An 18,193-nucleotide genomic window follows, 5' to 3' on the forward strand; every position below is an offset into this window, starting at 1 on the left:
ACAAGGGATGGGGTTTTCACTACATGCTTTGGGGACTATATCTCAATTGAACAAATCCCACTGTCAGGAAATTTGTCAGGATATTTTGCCTCAATCTTCCTTTTGATAGTTTCACCCCATTGCACCTAGGTAGAACCCAATTAAACAATTGCTTCCTTTGAGTTCACACCTTTGATACCTTGGGAGCCCACTTTCACACTCTGCCTCAATCATTTATTTAGCCAAGATATTAGAATTGTAGTTAAAACGTCCTTTGTAAAGCCGTCCATCTAGCCCCCTTGTCATTCTGCTTGTTTTCTGAATACCCTCCAGTTTGTCAGTATCTTTCTGTAAATGAGCAGGCCAGAAGTTAACATCACATTCACAATGGAGCCCTACATAGAGAAACTATTAACGCTCTGCTCCAAGATGTCCTGTCTCTAGAATCTCAAAATGAACTGGATTGTTGTTTTTATTAAGTGCCTCATTGCAAAGTTGTGCTTTCTTTGCTGGTCACTATAGGCCTGTTCTGCATTATTACTTTCCAGATTTCTCAGCCACCACTAAATATCTGTGATCTGGATTATCTTTTCCCCTAGATGTATTAGTTTTCATTTTTCCAAGCTGGATCTTCCTTCATTATTTTCTTCCATTTTTAAAAATCTCTCTAGGTCCCTTTACATTATCTCTTTGTCCTTACTGGAATTTTCTGCTCTTCCCAATTTAACGGCATCTGCTGTTTTGAATGTGATCCATATACTGTATCATTAATGAAGATGCTAAATAAAACGAGACCCAACTTGGTATGGATCTCTGCAGAACCCCCCTAAATGTCTTCCCGTCTCAGTGAATTACCATGTATCATTAATTTACTGTTCTTCAGCCAGTCCTTGTGACAGTACCCCTATTCAGACTGATTTGAATTAATTTGAGAGTAAATTATTTTCTAAAATTCAGATCTATTATATCTACCTTTCTTCCTTAATATATTATGTTGCCTTCATAATGACATATGGAGACATATTTTCAAAGAGACCACAGTGCAGCCTCTCATTGTACATTCACAATTTTTCGCATACTATCAATTGCATGTGAGAACAAATATTGGCACATGCAAGCAGCAATAGCCTGTGCTATGTAGGAGGTCAGAACATAATGGTTCTGGCCTGAAAATGTATCATTCTACACACACAAATGACAAAAGCCACAGACTGAACACTGTTGTTGTATAATAAGTATTCCAATTCCCTTTGTTCTCATAATATAATAATGTTATACCAGAGCAAAGTTACCTTAAAGTCAGATGTACCAGTCACAAATATGGGTCAATATTATAATTATTAGCAATATTACTTTATTTTATTTGATGTAAGAAAAATGAAACTAAATCCTCAGTAAAGACTTAGAAACCTGGAAAGAATCTTTTCCCATTTCTTTGGTTCTGGAGTCTTAGGACAGATCACTCATATGAAGATTTGACTTTGGCCTTTGCAACTGTGATGTAAGGTAAGGTTATGGAAATATAATTTATAAATGTTACAACCTTCAAAAAGGTTGCTGCAGAGTAATTCCTCTTTTAAAATAATGTACAAAACAATGCAGCCAGGTGAATGAGTTTAATGTGACTGAACAGGAAAGAGATTGGTTTCAAATCATTATATAAATGTGTGGGTAATTTATTTAAGCTCCAGAAAGAATGCTAAACAGGGAAGTGTCCCAGGTGAGACTCGAAGACAACTCACAATTTGGAAATGTTCTGATTAGAGGAAGCCTGTCAGCTTATGAATCCATGTGATTATTCAACCATTCGAGATATTTAGACACCCTTGTGTAAACCCCGTAAGTGCCTTCGGTAGCACACCCCTTCCCCCAGCTGACAATCCCTGTCAGAAACGAGGTGTTTTTGTAGTTTGTGGCATGAGGTCCACCGCTGTCCCCCTTGCAGGAGTCTTTAGTCCCACTGAGGTCTCCTGCACAGAACATGTTTTCTGTAATATTTAAGTTGGCCTTCTGTATACACTCTTGTGTCTTTACACGTGGCAGATCAACTCTCATAAGAACAGCAGCAGTTGCACCTCCTTCTATTAGACGCCCCCATCCACTCACTGTGGAGAACCTAATGGAGGACAGCTCAGATGTTGCAAACTGTTTCTCAGGCAAACATATCGGTACCACATAATCACTGAAGTTAACAGGCGCCTCCAGGCGCAGCAGGGCAATGTCATGGTCAGTTTTTTGTGGAATATATTTTTCATGCATTATGATTTCAGAAACCTTCCTTTCTTGCTCCCCTTCATCCTCATGGTCTATTCTGTATTCACCTAGAAAAGGAATTAAACCTGTCAGGTTCACATAAATAGTAAGCTCCTTAACTCCACACAGCTCTTATGGAAGGAGATCACTAAGCTGACATTTCTTCTCTTCTTAGTACATTTCTGCGGCCACGACTGAATCCTGCTTTTCTGTGGTTCAGCCGAGACAGTACTTGTTTCTCCTAGAGTCTCTTCCTTCATTCCAGCTTTCTCCCTTGACAGAAGACGTGGAATAGGGTTCAGTGACAGAATTGCATTAGAAGCAAGCAGGGTAAGGGTGCAGCTTCAAGAGGGCCTATTACTGCATTAGAACTACCCAGCTTGGCTGTTCCAGGACTAAATTCTGGCATAGAAAAAGACTAGACTAGGTTCCATGACTAAGTTATATATATATATATATATAACCAAAGTACCACACACTGGGAGCCAAATTCATCCTGAGAGTAACTCCTCTGGCATCTGCATTTCCCAGCAGTGGGAGAGAAGAAATCAGAGTGCCACCTCCACAGCATGAGCCCCACTTTCCCCCACACCCTGAAGGATCCATGGGCCAATGAGGGAGTGGGTCAAGAACAGGAGGGACTGAGGAGTTGACGCTGATTGTCCATGGAGAAAACCTTTCCTCTACCACTCCTTGACTGCAGAGTTCCTCCTGGAGTCATGCTGCTAACTGGCCCTGACTGCCACTGCCCCCAAACCCTTCTCAAGGCTGGATTCCAGGGTGCAGAAGCAGACGCCATTCACACCTTTGCACTCTGTTCTAATTAATCTGTTCGCCCATCTCCATTACAATGGGGGTAATTCATCAACTTTGATCCCAACCGTGGAATTGTCATTTTGTAAGACTTCTGGTTTTTGAGATTTACATTATGGCCGAGAGGACATTTAGGAATAGCTAACTGCTCCTGGCCATTGTATTTGTAATCAGTTTTTGACAGATATTGGTTGTATTTAACCCTTTCATATGTTTGCAGAGTCACATCATGTAAATGTGGCATAACTCCACTGACTTGGGAGGAATCACTCTGGATTTACCCAAGCGAAGCTGACAACAAATTTTGGGCCATAAAGTTTGAAAAAGTGAGGCAAGTGAAAGACGTACCCAGCTTTACTCGGAGCTGTTCGGGATGTGTGTACTCTAAGCAGTGAGCGGCAGTAACTACCCAGCTCGGTCCCAGCAGGGAACCCCCACACTTTGCTTTCTCATTCTCTATTAGCAGAGCCTGAAATATGCAAAAGAAACTTACGTTACACCAATTTATTTGACCTGAAATTCTGTAGAATTTACAGAGAACATTCATCTTACTTAGCCTGCAAGGACCATGTGTAGTCATCATTTTCCTAACTGTTGATTGGTGAAGTTACCATTTGATCTTCAAGGCAGGGACTAATGTGCATAGCCCAAGGGGGTCTAGGTTTTTAGACTAATCATTTTAGTAACTCAGGCTTAAAGTAATTTGGGGGGTACTGGAACTAGGCATCCAACTTCTGTTGAAAGTCAATAGGAGTTGAGCACATAACTCCCTTAGAGCTCTTTGAAAATCCCAGCTTCAGATACAAACACATTTATAAGTAGGCTGTAAATGCTCATGCTGAGTAGCTCCTTAATCTACAAGCAAAAGTATCACGTCAGGACTACTCTTGGAAGAAGGTACACTGCGAGAGTAAAGGTATCAGCATCTGAGATCTTAGCAACGTTTGTATGTCTTGTGCTTTGCCTCTTCAGAATTTAAATCTTTCACAGGAATGTGTTTGCCTCTAAATTACTAAAATTATTAGTCCTGAAATAAAGGGTTTCATTGTCCTATTTGCCGAAAAAGAAACTTCATGCCTGGCGCCAAAGTAGACAGTTGACAACTTGGCTACTGTACACACAGAATTTAGGGAGAGTTTTGCATTGCTACTCTCTCTCTCTTTATTTTATTCCCTCATGCTTGAACACATCATTCGCACCAATTGCATGGCAAGTGTGAGGGGAAAAAAATCTTCCATGGGACAATGGTGCTAACATACGTTATTGATTCTGCCTATTTTGCCCGAGAGTTCACATCCCAGTAACTACGGCCGACAGGCTTGTGGGCAATCTCAGCAATAAGGCCAAGGACTGGATGGGCAGGGCATGGAGGAGGCTGAATTGCCATTTCATGCTTGGAAACGCAGTCACTCCAGCAGAGGGTGGCAGTGGGTGGGAGCTTGCATTACCTTTTGCTGTGCCTTAGCTGTTCTGTGGTTGAACAGAGGGGTTTGTTATCCAGCACTGTCCATCCAGCCCCTTTCCCAAGGACTCAGTTGATGACAAAAAATGAAATAGAAAACTCACCTGCCATGGACATTCACCTGGAGGACAGACATAACCACCTACAATTCTCCCCCGTGGACTTGCGCTTTGCTTTGTCAAAACAGGTATTTTCCCACATGGGTAATCCACTGTGAAAAAATAATAAATAAATCACAGTAATAAGTGTGAATAAATACAATGAATCTACTGGAAAACACACAGGGCCAAATTCTCTGTTAGGGTTACTCCAGAAAACTCCCTCCATGAGACATGTCAGCAGAGAATTCAGCCAATAGTCTAGTGGTGTTCCTAATCACAGCGTATTTTAAATCGCCCAGTGAATAAATGTTTTTTTTCTGACCGGACACTGCCCACAAGTGGTGTTGCCTTACAACATAGACCAGTTGGTTAAGAAGTTGCGCTCAGGTACCACAGGAGGCTCCGGAAAAGGCATCGATATACTGTGTTTAGTGCCCCTCTAATTCCTCCAGGGTTTTCATGATGATCTTTTAAAGCGAGCAGGAAAAGGGGCTCTCTTTGAATCCTCCATGACACCTGATCTGCTGCTACTAAACTTCCTGTCCCTCCCCCTCCAAAACTGCTGACCTCCTGAGGTGCACATGGAGAGGTCCTGTCTCCTACCCACTTAGGAAGCAAGGCCCCATGTCCTCTATGACAAGCGGCATCTAAAACCTGCAGGATTCTGCAGCACTCTGAGGAAGTCAATTCTTGTTCCTGAAGCAGCAGACAGGAAATTCCAAGACAGACTCAGGTAAATTAGTTGTTAATGAATTAAATAGGAATATAAATAACACAATTAGTATCTCATTGATTTATTTGAGCATTAAATTCAATATAATTTGTGCTGCCCCCAAATGGTCAGTGTTCAGTGTTGTCACAGTACCTGGGTAGGCTGACCCATCTGAGACCTTCCAGTCCCCCTAGTGTACCCCTTTCTACTGGCACAGCCAGGTTTTGCAGCTAGGGTGAGACGTACGTGATGGGTCATTGGTGTTGTCACCTTCAGCTATACACGGTGGCTTGCCCATTTCACAGATTATCATGCCTGCCGCACTCTCTGCCCCTGCACTGCAACCCTAAACCCAGCTCAGAGCAGAAGGGAAGCCACAGGGGACGGTGTGGGGAGGAGGCTGGAGAGCAAGGCCACACCGCACTCACTCTGCAGTGATGGTCCTGGCGCACGGGGTGGGGCCCATTTCCTCACTGCAGGAGTTGCAACCTGGCATACAGAGTCACAGTGCCATTCAGGTCTGGCCCAGCCACCCCTCCGTCATGATGGAGGGGCAGCCAGGATAAATTTGAGTTAGTGGTGTTGTGACATGGTGTGCGGGGTCACCACACTATGTAACCCTTTGTGCCATGTTGCAATGCCCAGAGCAGAGAGCCAGGCCCAGCCTTGCAGCACAGGAGCTGCCACTGACTGGTGAGTGTGAGGTGGGCTCGTTCTCCAGCCGCATATGGAAATTTGAGTCATACACTTCTTCTTATCAAGTGCATAATATGCTTGAAAAGGCGCCACACTTACACACACCTAAAGGCAGCCATGGGGGGGGGGGGGAAGAGATATCCCCCTGTCCTCTCACTAGTAGCTTCATCACTTCCCCTTTTAAGTGACGGGCCTGTACCTCCACTTCTCTTTGAGGTGAGACTCCACGATCCAATCACTCCCTGACTGAGTCTCCAGGTGGCACCTCTCTGATTGCCAACCCTGACACCTAGCACATCCTATGGGCTTGATATCTGCACGAGTTTCCCTTGGGCACCTGTAAGTAGGGCCACAGAAGCAGCTTCCCCAAAAGAAGTAGGATTTATTTTGCCCATAGGTGCACAGTACTCAGAAAAGTAGATTTACAAGAACGGAGGCCTACACTCCAACTGCCTCACCTATACTCGGCCTTCCCCTCAAGGCCATAAGTAGACATAAGTCAGCCATGGTGCTTCTCATTGTATTTAGGGACTGTGTTACAGCATGCCTGCTGCAGATCCCTGACTCTCAGTCTGCCTGTGTCTTCCTGCAGCACCTGACAGCCCTTTCTCCCCATCCCTTTCTGTAGGGTAGCTCTGTTAACAGATTGGTGTCTTTTGATCTCCAGATTCTCAGCCTTTGTAAAACATCTCTGTAGCCAGGATAGGCCATAAACCTGGCTCCTGTATTTGAGTGTTTTCTGGGGTGCATCTTCTAGGCCATTGTTTTACCTTTTACCTTTCCTGCTTACTTCTTTAACAATCTCTTTTCATCTAACTCTAATCATTCAGGAGGGGTAATGTCACCAAGGGCTCATTTACACAGCAATTAAACATCTGGGGCTGGTCCTGGTCAGCTGACAGACTCACTGTGGATCAGGCTGCTGTGCTATAAAATTGCTGTGGATTCAGGGCTCGGGGTTCAGCTGAGGCTCTGGGACTCCAGCCCTAGCCTGAATGGCTACACCATATAGCCAGAGCCACCCCTGAGTCAGCTGATCCAGGCCAGCCACAGTTGCTTAATTGCAATCTAGTCATACTCTCAAATATACTGAGGGGCACATGAAGTTTATAAACAATAAAATGTGATGCGGATTTTGGTATTGAAAATGCATAATGGCATTGTAGAAGTTGTCAGAAGGAGCTGAAGGGTCTGACAGCTGGGTAGGGACTTTTGCTACATGGGAAGGCAAGGAAGGCGGTCTTGATTTTTTGGAATCAAGGAGACAACTGATTATTTGGGCACTGAGGAAGGGAAACATCTTGTTTTCTTCCCCATTTTGGCTGGGTCAGAGGTTTGTGGTGAGTCTGGAATTCCTTGGTCCTCATCCCGACAACCCTAAACAGAAACCAACTGCCCCCACTCCAATACCTGCTGCAACCGCCAAGAATGGAGAAGCATATGATTGGACTGATGTTTCTTAGTGAAATAATTTCCAGTGTTTACACCCCAATTGTTCAACTGTTACCATTAGTCTTCAGTATCAATACCCCGGTGAGATGAATGGGAGCAAGTCACTCCTCTCAGAACTACTGCTCCGGGCATTCTGTAGACTCAAGCATGCACCACTGCAGCAATTTGCGCTCAGTTCACACTCTGAAGGTTTCCACTGTGGTCATAAGAGCTACAGGGGGACATTTACCAATGCACAAAGGGCAGCTAGACACCCAACTCCTTGTGAAAGTAAATGGGAGTTAGGTGCCTGGCTCTCATTTCAGCTTTGAAAATCTCCCCCTTAATATTTTGAAAATAAAAGCTGATGTTTTGGAGCATAATTATATAGCAACTTGAAAAAAAGAGCATAGATGCAGTTACTCATGAGGCCACATAATCTCATGGTACCCAGATTTGTGCTCGAAGAGGCAATTTGATGCATTCAATCCCTTGCTGCACTAATGACATAATTTAGATAGGGATTCTCCGAGGGAGTTTGGCACCCATTAATTTCTCCCCCACTTTAAAAACCCAGCTGTAGTTTGTTATCTCTTCAGATGAGTGCTGTTCCCTAGAGAAGAGTACCCAAGTTTGTTGGTCTTACTCAGTAGTAAAAAAGAGCATAGATTTCTCACTGGTTTTATGAGGATTACTCCTGTCTTGACTCATATATTAAAATAAAGCATCTGTTCATTGGATAAGAATTGACATGAGACAACTGTAAAAAGAAGTGACCCATCAAATATGTTGCAGTAGTCACCTTACCTTGGGGAGTACAGGACACTTCATCACTTGCTAGTACGTAACCCTCTGCACAAAAGCATTGTCGTATCATGGTTGGACTGTCAATGCAATAATGTTCACAGTAACCATTTTCATTAATGCACGTCGGTTTGTCATTCAGACCTAAATACGTGAAAAGACCACATTAGTTCCGGAATGTGGTGTCTTGTGTTTAACTCGAGTCAATTATGTTCATAAATTTTGACCAAGAGTGACCTGCAACTCAGTAACGTTGATATATTGATAGAGAAAGCTGCTTCTGGTAGGCAAATATTAATGACAGAGCTGTACAGGACAGGGAACTAAATACTCTAGCACAAATTAAAGGATCAAAAAATGCACCAGATATCATACAGTGACTGCCATTCAAAATAATTAGCATTTATCAACAGTTACCACAATATGATATCTGAGATAGAGCAATAGTCACAATAATTAGAATAGGATATCACTGTTGTAACCATATGGTAACTGTTGTCAAATATGTCTATTTAAAAATTATTGGAGGGGTAGCCGTGTTAGTCTGGATCTGTAAAAGCAGAAAAGAGTCCTGTGGCACCTTATAGACTAACAGATATATTCAGGGGTGGCTCCAGGCCCCAGCACGCCAAGTGCGTGTTTGGGGCGGCATGCCACGGGGGGTGCTCTGCTGGTCGCCAGGAGGGCGGCAGGCAGCTCTGGTGGACCTCCTGCAGGCATGCCTGCAGGAGGTCCACCGGAGCCACGGGACCAGCGGATCCTCCGCAGGCACGTCTGCAAGAGGTCCACGGGAGCCGCGGGACCGGCGACCAGCAGAGCACCCCCTGCGGCGTGCCGCTGTGCTTGGGGCTGCGAAATGGCTAGAGCCACCCCTGGACATATTGGAGCATGAGCTTTCGTGGGTGAATACCCACTTCATCGGATGCACTTAGTCTATAAGGTGCCACAGGACTCTTTGCTATTTAAAAATTGTAACCACTGTATTCCTTTCACCCACAGCAGCGCACTGGGAAGGCCATAGGATAATCCACTGCAGACCTCTCTTCTGGAGAAAAGACATGTCTGAATGGTTGGTAATTCAAGCTGTCTGAATGGCTGAACATTTATGAGTGTTTTAGAATAATAATTATTTATCCAGTACTTTGAAATGTACCTGCCCCAGAGACAGGAGCTGCTACCATGTGGGACAAACAAAACAAAACAAACAAACCAACCAACTAACCAACCAGAATAAGTATGGAGGGTTGTGTGGATATTCCAGATGGGAAACACTAGCAAATAGGTTGGTTTTCACAAGTTCTTTAAAGGGGGTGGAGAAGGAACCTTGCAAATATTGACTAAGAGGCTGTTCTAGTGTGGGACAGCATGAAAAGATGGCAAAAAAAGTTAGGACTGGACCAAGAAGACAGAGCTAGTAGTCAGGAGAGAAGCAGGAGCAGGAAATGGGAAGGGTTGTAGGAGGTGAGAGTAATATAGGCTGGACTGATCATGGATGCCTTATTACAGATGCTTAACAGTAATTAAAACCACTAGTGAGGCAACCCATTTAGATCAGACAAGCTCCTGATCCTCCTCTGGGCCTACATTGTACTTATGTAGTAAATTCAATAGTCAGTATATAGAGCTAGATCAAATGTTCATTGAAATCAATGGAAAGACTCCCACTGATGTCACCAGGCATTGGCTCTGGTCCATTGTTCTTTTAATGAAAGTGTAGGCAAGGACTGTTTTCATGTGCATGTATTTACACACTGTGACCATATATAATATCATGGTCACTCCTTTGCACAAAGATTTATCATAATTGTAAAAGTATGCCTTGTGAGGTATCACTGGAAAATCATAATCTGCTGACCATTACTGTCCTGTTGAACTGTATGCATCATCATTGTATATGATGTTATGAGATTTTGCTACATATTGATATTGTTATGAGATTTTACTACGTTTGCTACTGAAACATGTTGAGAGTCTGGGAAATGTCCACAGACTAGCCCCTCAGAGAGGACAAAGAAACTGCAAACAGCGGCCTTACATGCCAAACCTCAGGTAGACAAAAGGTACAAGCAAAAAGTTGCAATTCATAATGAAGGATGGTCAGCAGCGCACCTACACCATGAGGGCTACCTAAATCCCATGACACAGCATGGATTTTTTCCAGCACCTGGAGAAAAGTATAAATGAGGGACAGTGGCATCACCACAGGGCCTCTCTCTCCTCCCCATCTCAACATCTGGAAACAAAATCATTTGGAAGACAAAGAGAAGTCTCCTTGAAGTGGGAGGAAGGGATGGTTTTAACTAGTTAGAATGAACTGTGAACTGCTTGCAAAGTCCCACAGGCCAAGAAAAACTGATTCAAATCTTGCACAGCCTGATAAAATTTAGGATTTAGAACGTGTGTTTAGTTTTTAAGTATCAGAGGAGTAGCTGTGATAGTCTGGATCTGTAAAAAGTGACAAAGAGTCCTGTGGCACCTTACAAACTAACAGATGTATTGGAGCATAAGCTTTCGTGGGTGAATACCCACTTCATTAAATGCACGTAGTGGAAATTTCCAAGGGAGGTATAAATATGCAGGCAAGAATCAGTCTAGAGATAACAGGGTTAGTTCAGTCAGGGAGGATGAGGCCCTCTTCTAGCAGTTTCCCCAACAAGGGAGGGGAAACTGCTAGTTGGCTAGCCCTTCACAGTCTTTGTTTAATCCTGAGCTGATGGTCATTTGCAAATATGACACCATATTTCTAAGGCAAAAGGTTACCATAATTCAGTTGGAAAAATGCCCCTTTTCTCTCAGGTGCTTGAAAAAGTGAACTTCTTAGAAGATCTACTCTGATGATTACGTGTCTACTGTGAAGAGTGACTGCAATACCTGTTTGCTGAATGCTTTATCAAACATAGCAGTTTTAACAGTGGCAGCAACCTCTTTTCTGCTAGAACAATGCCCAGTAATAATGTTTGTTAATTTTAAAAAGGACTGGTAGCAATGTATTTATCAGAGCAGCTAGCATTTGCATAGTGGTTTGTTTTTTAAAGATTTAATAACTGACCTTTTTCACAGTTTTTGCCCTTATACTCCTCAGGGCAAAGGCAAACATAGGCCTGAAATTGGTCAACACATGTCCCACCATTCTGACAGGGGTCAGAGTCACACTGGTTAGCATCTGGAAAAACACACAGTATCAATAAGGCTCACAGGAAGGATTCCAATGGAGCAATTTCGGTAATTATTAGAACACACAAAATTCTCATACCAACATAATTCTGCCAGAATTCCATCTGGAAGAAAGAGGCAAAAAAGGCATAAGGAATTATCCAGACAATATTATGCATCATTTCATGTACAAAGCATAAATACATTGTCTAATACCATCACAAACAAATTATAGAGGTCTAGCACATGGATAGTTGAAGGCTGAATAAAGTTGTGGCTACTTAGGGAACATGCCTAAAATTTAACACAATATTAATTTGCAGCTCTCTGTAAGACAAAAGTACTGTATTAGACACTTTTCAGCTCTCAGGGCTTAAGGATCAAAATCCATTTATGTTTCTACTAATAAGATGGGAAGATGCAAGATAAAGATCAGGCCAACAGAAGACCCCTGAGCCAGTGCTACCCCTGACTTACTGTCCTTTTATCATCTTGGAAGATTTCTCTGGCTTCCTCATACGAACACTTTTCTTCAAAGCACTCCCGTTGTAGTGATCCTATTTTTAACTCTTCAAAGAGGCTATTCGCTCTTCTTTGTCTTTTCAGCAAGCTGTTTGCCTGATCCTGCTTTAAGAAGACTGAAAAATTGAAATAATTGGAACTCTGCACACACATTTTCTCTCTCCAGAAATAAAGTACTGTAGAACTTCAGAGTTATGAACACCAGAATTAGGAATTGACCAGTCAACCACACACCTTGTTTGGAACTGGAAGTACACATCAGGCAGCAGCATAGAACAACCACCACCCCTACCCCCCCCCAGTAAATACCATATCGTACTGTGTTAAATGTAAGCTACTACAAAAATTAAGGGAAAACAGCATTTTTCTTCTGCATGGTAAAGTTTCAAAGCTGTATTAAGTCAATGTTCAGTTGTAAACTTTTGAAAGAACAACCATAACATTTTGTTCGGAGTTATGAACAACCTCCATTCCTGAGGTGTTTGCAACGCTAAAGTTCTAGTATAAGCCAATGAGATTTCAGCTTCCTTTACTTTTTAAATTGTTTGCAACAATGTTTAGAGCAGGCCAGGCCAGGCCAAGCACATTCCCATTGTGCAACATTGCACAATTTTGTAGAGACATTATTTACCTACCCTGCTGCACATGAAGTAAAGTGACCGAGCCTAAATTTTTATGTAGGCCAAAGCTTTTGAGAAAGTGGTAGTGATTCTAGAATTATAGCAGTTCTGCATTCAAATAATTAATGAAGACTTACCATGCACCACATGGTAGGTTTAAACAAAAGTAGAACAGAATTTCCTTTAGTTCTGGCAGCCAAACAACAACACTGCTGAGAATTAGACAAGTGGCATGTAGCCTCTCATATTTACCCAATTTATCTGCCTACCCTTGTGTTTTACTATATTTTCCATATAAACTCACTTGGTAAGATAAAGATCTTTGGATGGATCACAACTTTTCCAGACTCTCAATCCCCTCCACCACTACCCCCACTCCATTCCCCACTGCTTTCATCTACTCTTAGCTTCTTTGGACCAGCTGGACGGAGTCCACGGGCCACTAATGGTCCATAAAGCATAGCTTGAGAACAACTGCTCTAATTTATTCCCACTTACTTTTCTTCTGAAAAGACTCTGGGCCATGGCAATATCTTTGCCGGCAAAGGAGAGCAGGATGAGTTTCCATTCTGAGCCAGTCATTGCCAGCAAGTCAAACACATGCTTGGGGCAGCAAGCCACTGGGGGTGCTCTGCTGGTCGCCGCGAGGTTGGTAGGCAGGCTGCCAAAGGCAGCCTGCCTGCCGTGCTTGAGGCAGCAAAATGCCTAGAACCGCCCAATTGCCATGCCTTTGCACCAGCTAGAGGTGCTTGTATGTAGCAAACCAGTACCATGTGGCGCTCTTCCTGGCAGTCTCAGCCAGGGTTAATGTGCAAGGAGAGCAGAAGTCGGACTGGAGTGGTACTCAAGACAGCACATCTCTTGTCTACACCAGTTTGTGAATAATGTGAACTTTCTTTTTAAAAAGAGAGTTATGGTTGTGGTGTAGTGGAGAACCAGTCCTTACTGGTGCCTTTAGGCCCTATTGTTAAACAAATCCTAAACTGATATATAACGATAACTGATCATAAATAATGCAGGTCAGTGTATTTTGAATCTCTACACAGTAGACTGTAAGAATAGTCAGTCTGTGAGGTGTACAATGTTCTACCATATATTAAATAAACATTTCTGAAGCCTTGTGATGACAATTTAAATGACAATATTGCTCACTATTCCACTTCTGAGCATTTTGGCAAAAACATGCACCTACTCTGGGATGGTGGGCAAAGTTGGGGATAGAGGCTGGAGCTTGAGCAGAGTACTTCCAATCCATTTCCTCGACAAGATAATTCCTAATGGAGAATGAACTGTCTTGCACTTGGAAGATAATTCCTAATGGAGAATGAACTGTCTTGCACTTGGAGATATCTCTGCAGGGCAGTGCCGAGCCACACTGATGGGATAGGGGTGGGCAAGTTTGCGCTGATCATGATACTTATAATAGAGGACTTCAGTCTCCTGGTCTACCAGCCTCCACATCAGCATTAACGTCATTAAAATATATATTCATTTAAAAACACAGAAGGGATCACTATATATCAGTGGTTCTCAAACTTTTGTAATGGTGACCCTTTCACATACCAAGCCTCTGAGTGCGACTCCCCCCCATAAATGAAAAACACTTTAAAATATATTTAATACCATTATAAATGCTGGAGGCAAAGCAGGGTTTGGGGTGGAGGCTGACAGCTCGTGACCCCCATGTAATAACCTTGTGACCCCCTGAGGGGTCCCGACCCCCAGTTTGAGAACCCCTGCAATAGATCCCCTACCATGATAATTACCTTCTATACAGTATTTGCTGCATTACACGCAGCACAATGTCTTTTGCTTATGTTCATGTCAGGTTTTATCCTTTCAGTATGTTGAGTATTGTTATTTTTAATTCTTTGCATTTCTTACTGCATTTGTCCTTGTTAATTTATTAAAGTATAGGAATACCTATCTATCTAAGGGCACAAACACACACACACACACCCATACCTCTATACTATGGAGATTATTGGAATCATCTGAGAATTTTCTTTTTTGTATTTTTTTCTAAAATGTTTGACCACCGTTGCTGAAGCGTGCCAGTCTGTGGATAGTCTGAGTTCTATGATCACTAGTGCCCTTTGGTTCCCTAGGAGCTGATTTTGAGGCACATATTAAAGACCAGGCACCTGATTTTCAGTTGCCTTGGTTCACCCTCATATTACAATACATTGTTTGTAATATCCCCTTTGTAAATTCTTGTGGATTGAATGAGAACGCCTGATCATTGCTTCTCTGCTTTTAAAATACCACATATAGGCTTGAATTCCTGCTGGCTTCATCTAGTAGGCAGGCAGTTGATGGTCTGTAGCTTTGTGTATGGTGAGATAACTTACACATATGAGCCTAGAAACAATTTTTCCCAATTGACACAATAAATGCGTGAACACAATCTCCAATCAAAACAATGAGCACATTACAACACTGTGCAGACGTGAATACATTCATTAGTAATCTTTTTGTACAGCCATTGCTGTGGACGATCCAGCACTCTTCACAAGAAAATCATTTGACTAACAATATTATAATCATCATTACAGCTGTTTCCGGGACATACCTGCAGCTGGCAAAAGAGGAAGCAGCAGCAGAAAGCAGAGAAGCAAAACCAAGTAGTGTCTGGAAACCATGATGACACTGAAAAGCCAGTGTCCCAATATCATGTTGACATTTCAGCAAGAACTGCATGGCTAAAGAGCTCTGTCTCAGAGGCTTTGACCTGGAGGAGGGGTTGGGGAGTCATTAAACAGAGCGAGCTGAAACTCATGCAAATAATTCTATTCATGAAGAAATGTACAAACAAATCCCTCAATACATTCTCTTAAAAATAGGCAAAGATCTTGGTTGAGAGGAATTCCCATTCCTAGTGTGAAAAGGCCATGCTGATTATTGTGAATGTTGCAGTGTGTTCTTATTAACAATCCAGAAGGCTATTAAATGTGAAACGTAAGTGCCAAATTACAAGCCTCAGCCTGAATAGTACAACATTGCATTTTGTACAGAGCCATCCGAGAAGTTTGCACATGAATCAGAAAGCCAAGATTAGGCTGTTTGGGGTCAAGGTACAGATTTGCAGTGTCTTTGAATGTGGTCACATTGTTGATGCTTTAAAATGTACCAAGTTCTTTTTCTTCTTGGTCCCCAGTGGAAACCCCGAACCGCTGACAGACTTAATATATATTGTGACACTAATTAACTGGCAAGAAGTACTAGGTTGTGCTTTGTTCTCTCTTTGTTGCAGTGAAGGAGCTGTGTACCTTATCACTATGTACTACCACACAAGGAACTTAAGTTATATTGGAAAGAAAAGAAGTGGAGCAAAATTCCATTTCATTAATAATTGTAGTGGTTTGACTGAATCGACAGATAAAGTTGTATCTGGAAATAAGCATTCCTACGAGTTCATGTATATCAAGGGCTAGTGGTATCAGAACACATAGTTTACAAAATTCTTGAGTAAAGATTTAACTAAGATATCAGCAAGGTTAGGAGCATGTTTGTCAGTGGGGATTGGAGAATTCCACAGGGCCTGGTGTATTTTCCAGTCTATTCTTCATTTTATTTAGGATAAAGGAATGCAGCTCTTCCAGGCATGTCACAGCAATGAAGGGAAGAGCAGTTTTTATACTATTGCCAGCTCTCATCATGTCCCTGCAGAAGTCATGAATGATTAGCAAAGAAGAAATCTCTCTCATGTGAAAAGTCTAAGATGCCAGCCCATGTATTTGCATATTATTTACACTGTTCCTGTAACTTAGCCTTTATGTACAGTGCTGTACATCCTTTTTGGACATCTGGTTTACAATATAGAAAAAACTGCCCTTTTAGGGCATCTTTTGTTTATTGGAATCTGGCTAATTCCCAGAAAGCTCATTTCCTAGGATTTTCAGGGGCTAATCATGGGTTGTGTTCCAGGGAAGAAGGAGGGAGTTTGACTGCTGGAAGACATGAGAAGTTATAACATAGAATGAGTCCCAAAATACTCCACCCCTCCACTATTGGAAGTCCCCTTCATGCCCCATTCCCTCCCCTAATATACTCCTGTCATGCAAGTGAGAGCACAAGGACATGTATCTGATATTTCTATATCTAGCACCACATGCAATGACATTTTTTTTTGGACTTCTTTGACTCACCCTGTAAAAATGATGGCACTTACACAAAAAAGCCCTAGAGTAGGAATTAATTACTATGTATTAGCTGGAGCACTTGCTTGGTGCCACATTTAGTCTTGTTGCTAACCCTCCGTAATGGACCAGTTGGAAGAAAATATAGATGTTTGGGTATATAGCTCCCTGTTAACATTTTTACTTAAAAAAAGAAGCTGGCTTCACAAACCAGCATTTCTATATACTTCTGTGTACTAAGACTATATGGATTCCCATCTACTTTATTTGACTTACTTCTAAATTAGATGTTGTTAAAAAAAATCTATAACATATCATGTAATGGTATGTCATGGCTTTTGAACATTCTGTGCGATTGAAGTGACATTTACAAGTATTTTCTCTCTCATTTTCAGCAACAGAGTGGGTGCTATCCAGTTTACTTTACCCAATGCAGCATGTATGATTACCTGCCCTATGGGCAAGTGGTGTATGTGTGCATTTGGCGCAAGGAGCTCCTGGCCCTCAGAGACCATGTATGGGCTTTGGAGACCAGTGTGGCTGAACTAGAGGAGCTAAGGGAGACAGAGGTACATAGATTAGACTTTCCGAGACACAGTAGAATGGTCCCACCCCCCAGTCTGACATTCTCTGTGCTGTTGAGGAGGATGAAGTCTCAGGAAAGGAGAACATCCAACAAGAGCAGAGGGAAACGATCCCCTAGTTGGGACTCTCCTTCAAGATGATATTGTGGTATCCTCTCACACTGAGGATACCTCTCTGCAGGAGGGAACTCCAGTTAGCTGAAGACTCAAAAAGTAATTGCAACATTTTTTAAAAGTACATTAGAAGCAGGAAGCCTGCTAAACCATCACTGGGGCCATTGGATGATTGAGAAGAGAAAGGAGCATTCAAGGATGATAAGGCTATTGTGAAGAAACTAAATGAATTATTTGCATAAGTCTTCACGGCTGAGGATGTGAGGGAAATTCCCAAACCTGAGCCATTCTTTTTATATGACAAATCTGAGGAATTGTCCCAGATTGAGGTGTCATTAGAGGTGGTTTTGGAATAATAATAAGTCACCAGGATCATATGGTATTCACCCAAGAGTTCTGAAGGAACTCAAATGTGAAATTGCAAACTTCTAATTGTAGTTTGTAACCTATCATTTAAATCAGCTTCCGTACCAAATGACAGGAGGATAGCTAATGTGATGCTAACTTTTAAAAAGGGCTCCAGAGGTGATCCTGGCAATTACAAGCCGGTAAGTCTGGGCAAACTGGTTGAAACTATAGTAAAGAACAAAATTGTCAGACATACAGATGAACATAATTTGTTGAGGAAGAGTTAACATGGTTTTTGAAAAGGGAAATCATGCCTCATCAATCTACTTAGAATTCTTTGAGGGGGTCAGCAAGCATGTGGACAAGGGGGATCCAGTGGATATAATATACTTAGATTTTCAAAAAGCCTTTGGCAAGGTCCCTCAAAGGTTCTTAAGCAAAGTAAGCTGTCATGGGATAAGA

At 42.3% G+C, this 18,193-nt stretch overlaps 1 protein-coding gene across 1 annotated transcript; it reads right to left on the reverse strand.

Moving 5' to 3' along the window:
• Positions 1-1,758: 1,758 nt before the first annotated feature.
• On the reverse strand, positions 1,759-15,221 carry F7 (coagulation factor VII). Its single transcript, XM_050950258.1, has 8 exons — positions 15,119-15,221; positions 11,882-12,042; positions 11,505-11,529; positions 11,301-11,414; positions 8,255-8,395; positions 4,612-4,718; positions 3,394-3,514; positions 1,759-2,300 (listed from the first exon to the last, which is right to left on the reverse strand). Exons 1-8 carry the CDS (start codon positions 15,219-15,221, stop codon positions 1,759-1,761), a joined length of 1,314 nt encoding a protein of 437 aa, XP_050806215.1.
• Positions 15,222-18,193: the final 2,972 nt, after the last annotated feature.

Source organism: Gopherus flavomarginatus, chromosome 1 (assembly GCF_025201925.1).
Source record: "Gopherus flavomarginatus isolate rGopFla2 chromosome 1, rGopFla2.mat.asm, whole genome shotgun sequence".
Taxonomy (NCBI): Eukaryota; Metazoa; Chordata; order Testudines; family Testudinidae; genus Gopherus; species Gopherus flavomarginatus.